This window comes from Protobothrops mucrosquamatus, unplaced genomic scaffold, assembly GCF_001527695.2.
Source record: "Protobothrops mucrosquamatus isolate PMUCROS unplaced genomic scaffold, P.Mucros_1.0 scaffold1102, whole genome shotgun sequence".
Lineage (NCBI taxonomy): Eukaryota > Metazoa > Chordata > Lepidosauria > Squamata > Viperidae > Protobothrops > Protobothrops mucrosquamatus.
This window is the reverse complement of record NW_015387323.1, coordinates 254,990-262,887: the sequence shown is the minus strand read 5'-3', so window position 1 is coordinate 262,887 and position 7,898 is coordinate 254,990. Positions and strand designations below refer to the sequence as shown.

General features: G+C 46.9%; 1 protein-coding gene across 1 annotated transcript in view; it reads right to left on the bottom strand.

Annotated features, from left to right (window-relative positions):
- LOC107291276 (major vault protein-like) overlaps window positions 1-7,898 on the bottom strand; it is a 43,783-nt gene that overhangs the window by 26,161 nt on the left and 9,724 nt on the right. Inside the window, 3 exon segments of the mRNA XM_015820265.1 lie at window positions 4,294-4,388; window positions 4,503-4,634; window positions 5,921-6,044. Coding sequence (XP_015675751.1) covers window positions 4,294-4,388; window positions 4,503-4,634; window positions 5,921-6,044 — 351 coding nt within the window.

Sequence of the window (7,898 nt, the reverse complement as noted above, 5' to 3'; positions counted from 1 at the left end):
TCAACGCTGCAAATACTGTATATTCTTGCTTTGACAATGTGCAGAACTGTCTGGTATATATATAGTTAAACCAGCAACTGGGAAAGAGGGAGGAGCATAAGGATAGCCCGGGAGAAAGAAACCGGAAGTAAATCACATCTTCCAAGTTGATTGGAAGATGTGAACCATGACCCTACAATAAGGGAGTGGAAAATGCTTGCAATGTTATGCATAACGGAAGAGAAGCAGACCTAAGCATCCCACCATGCTGTGCTGACGTATTGTAATCTTAATAAATGCTTTTAGGAGAAAACATGCCTGAAAGTCCTTTTAAGTGTTTCGTTACTCAGACACATGACATGTGCGTTTACCTCTCGAAAGCTTACCGACACCGAGCGAGCATGGGCGATATGGGAAAAAGAGGCGTTCATTGTACAGTGGGTGTTGACCACATGGCGGCATTTCCTGGAGGGGGCTAAAGAACCGTTTGAGTTGTGGACGGATCACAAGAACCTCGAGGCCCTCCAGACGCCTCGACGCCTCGCCCCTAAACATGTACGATGGGCACAATACTTTCAGAGGTTTCGTTTCCATCTGAAATATGTGCCCGGTGGGAAGAACTTCCTGGCGGATGCCTTGTCCCAGATGCCGCAGTATAACAGCAGGAGGGAGGAGGTGATAAAAGCCATTGTACCCCCTGTGCAGCAGTCAGCCGCCAAAGTGGTTGCGAGCAAACCAACAGAGAACCTGATGCAGGAGTTACAGAGTGCGAACCAAAGCGACCCCTTGTTGTTGGGCCATCTGGCCTTACTAAGAGGGGGGGGGTTGGTGTGGAAGGGTGACAAAGTCTACGTCCCGAAGGAAATAAGGACTAAGGTGCTCCAAAGATGCCATGACGTCAGACAGGCCGGCCACTTTGGATTCCTTAAAACTTTGCATCTGCTCGGACACCAGTTCTGGTGGCCAGGGATGAAGGCGGATGTGGAAATATATGTACGGGAATGTCCCGTATGTGCTACCACAAAACCCCATATGGGGAAGCCGCCTGGGTTATTGCAACAGGTAGCGGACCCTACCCGGCCTTGGGAGGAGATAGCAATGGACTTTGTCGTGGAGCTGCTGGACAGCCATGGACATATGGTGATATGGATGGTGATTGACCTCTTTTCGAAGCAGGCCCATTTCATCCTGTGCAAGGGATTGCCGTCCGCCCGAAGACTGGCCAACCTGTTCATAAAACATGTGTATCGCCTACACAGGGTGCCCCGACGGATCATATCCGATCGGGGTGTACAGTTCACCGCCCGCTTCTGGCGGGAGTTCATCCGCTCTATTGGTTCATCCCAGGGACTTAGTTCTGCATTCCACCCCAGTACCAATGGAGCGGCTGAACGGGCTAACGCAATGGTGGAAAGGTACCTGAGGTGCTATGTCTCCTATCAGCAAACAGACTGGGTTGAGCTCCTGCCATTTGCGGAGGTGGCTGTGATGACCCAGGGACCCGAACGGAGACAAAGCAATCAGTTGGCCAGAGCAATAGTCTTTTTAATCACTGCCAATGTTCACCCAACAGCCCCCACATATGCTGGCACGAGTTAAAACAAAACAGCCAGGGAAGTTTACACTGTTCTTAAAGCAAGACAGATAACAAGCAAACGTATAATCCTTTTAACTCCCAGCTTGCCTGTGAACTGCGAACTGCAAACTGCAGACTGCAAGGAGAGATCAGCAGGAAGCAAACTGGCCCAGAATACAAAGTGTCCAGGTTACAAGAGCACACTATCTCAAGATTTCACGTTTGTTCCCGGCAAATGCCCCACCCCACAGCGTCTCCTTAAATCCTACTCCCCAGGTGTGCCTTGTGGAGTGGGGCAGGACGCTCTCCTCCCGAGCAAGTGAGCCTGCCTCCATTGTTCCCTCCTCCTCTCTGCTCTCCTTGCTCTAGGATCAGGTGGGGAGGGGCCTTGCTCCTCGCCTGAACTCTGCCTTCCCTGTTCCAAACCTGAAGGGCCCTGGCCTGCCTCAGACTGCTCCTCCCCCCAGTACTCCGAAGCCACAGACACCCCCTCCTGGGCCTCAACAGGGAACTCCATGTCTTCCTCAGAGTCAGGCTCGGATGGAGGCATGACAGTGGCATATAACAACGCAGTCCATAGCAGTACTGGTTTCACCCCTTTTTGAGTTGTGCATGGAGTACAGTTTGTCCCGATACCTGAATGCCCGCAGGGGAACCTCTCCTCTTGTCAGCCCCAAGACTGGATGACCCGTATCCAGGAAGTCTGGGATTCTGTAAAAAACGCTCTGAGAAAAGCAGAGGAGGCCTCTAAAGTACAGGCCAATAAAAAACGGGCACCACAGAAACCCCTCCATGTAGGGGACATGGTGTACCTATCGACAAAGTACCTGCGTTTGAAACTACCATGCAAAAAGTTAGGGCCAAAATACATAGGCCCGTTCTGGGTGACGCAGGTCATTAACCCGGTCGCAGTGCGGCTGCATCTTCCCCGCATCCTAGGCAAGGTACACCCAGTGTTCCACAGCAGCCTGTTAAAACTGGTGGCAGGGTCATCGTTGAGACGCATGAAACAACCACCAGGCCCTGTTGTGGGGGACCACTACGAGATCCGGGAGGTGCTCGACTCCCGTATCCACCGGGGTTGTGTGCAATACTTGGTGAGGTGGAAGGGGTACCCAGTAACGGAGGCCTCCTGGGTGGGGGAAGCGGACATCAAAGCCCCCCAGCTGCTGAGGCGGTATCATCGCCGGTAAACTCATAAACTGAAACGGGGTCTGCCTGTAACGTCCACTACAGCACCTGTCTAATCTCATGTCTCTCCTTGCTTTCTAGGAGGAGCCCTGGTAGAGGGGCTTGACATAAACGGGTGGGGGGAGGTTTAAGGATGGCACGTGGGGCGGAGGATGCCGGCGGCCGGCACCAACAATCCCACCTTTCAGCCAGCTGACGGGCGCAGCGCTGGATGACTTCCATGGCGGCGTGGGCAAGCCTGCTTGTGTTCCTGGCGGCGTCCCTCGGCTGCCGAGCAGCTGACGGGCCGCCGAAGGCTCGGAGCCGAGCGCCGGTGGAGCAGCTGCCAAACAGCTGATGGGCCGCCAAACAGCTGGCGAGACGACAGGGCTTGCAGTCGAGGGCCGCCAGAGCGGCCGCCAAACAGCAGGGGGTCGAGGGCCGCCGGAGCAGTCTGAAGCACAGCTGGTTGGGGTTGAGGGCTGGCAGAGCGGCCTGAGGAACAGCCGGCTGGGGTAGGAATGCACACTAGGCTGAAAGGCAGCAGTGCATCTCACCTGGCCGTTTAAGCTTGCGCATCTGGATGCTGGTTAGATGGGCGGGGGGTGGGGTTGATTAGCGGTTGTGTATATAGAGCTCTGGGAGGCAGTTGCTCCCAGCGCTGACTTTGATAGCAGACTATCGTTGTAACTGCATGCCAGAGATTCCTGAAGTAAAACCAGCAGCCACCTGTGAACCTGACGGCTCCGTGTCTTCTTGCCAGGGGTGTGGTGAGGATTTCTGACATCTTTGTTGCTTCAAAATCCCACTGTGTTTGTAGTCCTGCACCATTACCCCACAGTTACCTAACTACCCCACTGCTTTTGTGAAACGTGTGTGTTTTATCCAGTCAAATACTTGCTGTTGTCTATACCCAACCCAATACCTTGATGCCATATCCCAGAAGTGGGGAATGATAGCCCTTTTTATGTCTGGCTCAAGAATTCTGGGAGTTGAAGTACACAAGTCATAAAGGGCCATCATTCCCCACCCTTGCCAAATCCAGCCACACATATATTTTAAGCATACAAAATGGGACCAAGACCCCTCCTTCTTTAGGCCTGCCTTGCCTCCAGCGCCATCAATAAATCCACTTGTGTTTCAATACAATGCGTCTTGGTCTCCAGTTCAAACATTCCCCTGGGAATATTCTCCTATATAGTGTAAGGCCCCAGAGTCACTGAGCGAATGGTGCTACTCAAAAGGTATTAGAACCTGGGTCTTCCTGTCTTTGTCTAACTAGTCTAGGAGATTGTCTTTCAGAGCAATTCACACAATCTCTAAGACTGTGACGGGCAAAAATCTTTCCCTACATCTTTCAATCCAATTAGCTATTAAAAAGGAGCTTTTTCATATTTGTTAGGCAAGGACAGTCATAGTATGCCTGTACAATGGGGCACCTGATCATAAGTGGAGGAGCTTCAGAATCAAAGGAGAGTTTGGCCTGGGCTTTGCAACAAAGACCTCGAAAAGTGAAATCAATAACCTCTTTCCCATAATCACCATCTACCATTAAAAGCTGCACCTACTTTCTCAGTCAGAATGACAGCATCAACAATGTCAACTACTTCCTCAAATACACCTGGCAAGTAAGCCCCAACCTTCTTCACCATCCATTCCTCACCTGTAGCAAAAAGAAATTGGAAACTCAAGATACACACAAACACACACACACACACACACACATACTCAAAAGCTGTCCTCTCATAGGATCGTGGGCAGGAAACCAAAAAGATACCTGTCACACGTTTGTTCCCCTCTCTGTCCCTGCATTCCTTCCATGCTTGAAGTTTGATGGCTTGATTGGGACGAATGATGGTGGCCAGGATTGTCTCCACAATTTCAACCTCTTTTTGTGGGATGTAGGTGCCTAGAAATGACAGTGGTTTAGTAGATGAGCTAGCTAGGCTCCATCTCAATTATGGTAGGGATGGGAAAGGAGTGCGAGCTTCTGACTAGGTCAAGTCAAGCCAACACACAGGAAGAAAAGGGATGGAAGCTATTTTTCTGGTTCCGTGCATAGAGGGGAAGTCCTTGTAAAATATGCTGTGGTATTTGGGGAAGAAAAATCAGATGGATCCATGTTTTCATTTTAATACCACAATTGTTCACTTAAAACATATTCCCTAGACCAGTGGTTCTCAACCTGTGGGTCGGGACCCCATTTGGGGTCGATCAACCATTTCATGGGGGTCGCCAAGCAAGGCTGCCCGCCATTTTTTTTTGTCCGCCATTTTCCCCCTTTTCCGGCGGGTGCCTTACCTCCCTTGGGCTGGGCCAGCTGGTGGTCGGCCTGCTCCGTCTCTGCCGCTTGCCAGCTACGCCTCGGCCGGCGCAGGGGGCGGAACCACACATGCGTGGCGCTCCCGGCCAGGGAAAGTCCTTGACTTACGACCGGTTGGGTAGTCCTCGACTTACGACCGGTTTAGTCCTCGACTTACGACCGGTTTAGTCCTCGACTTACGACCGGTTGGGGTCGCGGCATTAAAAAGGTTGAGAACCACTGCCCTAGACCTTTTCCAATGCTGTCATTTTTGCCATTAATTTCAATTGGGATAAAAAATAAAGAAAAAAATTACATCCATATAGGATGCAATGACAAGAAAGGGGAAAATCCAGAGGAATATTTTGGCCCCAGGTTTCCTGGAGTCCTGGAAAACAATTGGATCTGACTCAGTTTTGCCTATTTGACTGGCAACAGCTTGGTGGAATCTCAGAATTCCTCACCTTTCTTCATATCCGTTTGTTTCAGCTGAAGATGCTAGGAAGTCAAGCCATAATCTTCTGCAAAGATCTGCATGTGTCCTCCAGGGATGTGGAATCTATGGCTCCCCACATTTGGCTGAAGTAGTGCATTCAGGATTCCTCACCACTGGCTATGCTAATTGGGGCTATTGGGACCTCTACTTCAGCCACATATTTAGTATCCTATGACTATCACCGAGTGTTGTGTCTTATGATTTATGATGAATGTATTTTATGATTATAATCATGATTTATCATTTGTTGCTTATATGTATAGTGAGAGCTTATGCACCGGAGACAAATTTCTTGTGTGTCCAATCACACTTGGCCAATGAAGAATTCTATTCTACATAGACGACCATACATCTCACCTCCCAAGAAAAGTTTCCTTCCTTGACAATTGCCACTTACCAGGTCCTTCAAACAACCATTCATCTCCAGCAACATATTTGCCCCCTTGGTCATCTTCAAAGTCCAGCAGGGCTTTCAAATGCAGGGCGGTGTTAGCCAAGACAATTTGTAAAGGTGTAACGTCCTAGAAAATCAGATGAACAAAGGGGCTAGTAACGAAAGCAACCTCAGGGAGTAGTCAAGCCTTGGGAGGCTGGCAAACTCAGGAAACCAGATCCCTTTTGGTTTCTGGAAAAATCTTTCTTAGTGGTCAAGTAAATTGAACACAGCAAAAATTTCAAGAAAATTGAACTGAATAAAAAAGAATCTTGAAACTTACCAAAGTAATTCTCCAGCACAACTTACATATGTAGTCCTCGACTTACAACCACAACTGAGCCCAACATTTCTGTTGCTAAGCAAGAGAGCTCTGAAGTGAGTTGTGCCCCATTTTACGACCTTTCTTGCCACAGTTGTTAAGTGAATCACTGCAGTTATTTAGTAACACGGTTAAGTGAATCTGGTTTCCCCATTGGCTTTGTGTCAACGCTGCAAATACTGTATATTCTTGCTTTGACAATGTGCAGAACTGTCTGGTATATATATAGTTAAACCAGCAACTAGGAGAGAGGGAGGAGCATAGGGATAGCCCGGGAGAAAGAAACCGGAAGTAAATCATATCTTTCAAGTTGATTGGAAGATGTGAACCATGACCCTACAATAAGGGAGTGGCAATGTCTGGAATGCTAGGCGTACCGGAAGATGAGCAGTTCTAAGCATTCCTCCATGCCGTGCTGATGTGTTTTAACATTAATAAAAGCTTTTAGGAGAAAACATGCCTGAAAGTCCTTTTAAGTGTTTCATTACTCAGACACATGACACTTTGCTTGTCAAAAGGTCGCAAAAGGTGATCAGATGATTCCGGGACACTGCATCCGTCATAAATAAGAGTCAGTTGCCTTAAACCAGAATTGTTTTTGCTAGGAATAGTAGGATCTAATTATGGTAAAGAGAATGACTAATACTACATGTATTAACAGCTGCAAGAATAGTATTTGCCCAATTTTGGAAAAATTAAAATCTACCATCTGACCAGGCTATAATTTCAAAAATTTTGGACTGTGCAGAAATGGATAGATTAACTTTGGAGATGAAGGAGAAAGAAGATTCAATTTATTTCAAAACTTGGGGAAAATTTTATCGATGGTTAGAAATACGCTAGAATACGATCAGAACTTAAAATTGAATTGAATTTTAAAATTGAATAGAATGATAGATTCTTAACTAAGTGTTATTTCTTAAATAATAGTTTTATTATTAGTGATTTTAAATACTAATGGTGATGACTAGAATTAGTTGATATGTTATTAAGTATGAATATTTATTTAGAGGAATTTTACTTATCTAATTTTAGTTATATGATTATAGTTAACTTTATCTTTATAATTGTTTAGTATTATACAAATTATGTTTATTTAATATTTAGATCCGGAAAGTAGCTTGTTTGTTAAAGCTTGGGATTATTATGGGGGGTTACCCGATTATTGTACCTACCCTTATCCTACCCCAAATTCCTATTCCCATTCCCCTCATACCCGTATTGACCCTATCTTTTCCTTACCTATATAAAACCTAATAAAATATTTATAAAAAAAAAAGTCAGTTGCCAAGTCGGGAAAAATGCACGTGCAGCAAATTGCCGTGCTTTCCCCCCCACAAACCTCATAACCTCTTGATACCCTTTGTTCCAATGAAGCAGCCAGAAGGTCATACCCTTTTGACTTAATGCTTCACCTACCTAAACAGATAATATGCTTAAGTTCCTTCTCCTATCTTTTCCTGCCTTTGTTAGTTCCTTCTGCTTTCATCTCCCTGTATTTGTTCTTACCTGGTCTTTGACCATGTAATGTGTTACTAGAAAATAGATGCTTACATGAAGACATTTTCCAATGAAGAAACCTTTGTCAGCATCTAATGGTTAAGCTGGTGTTTGTAACAA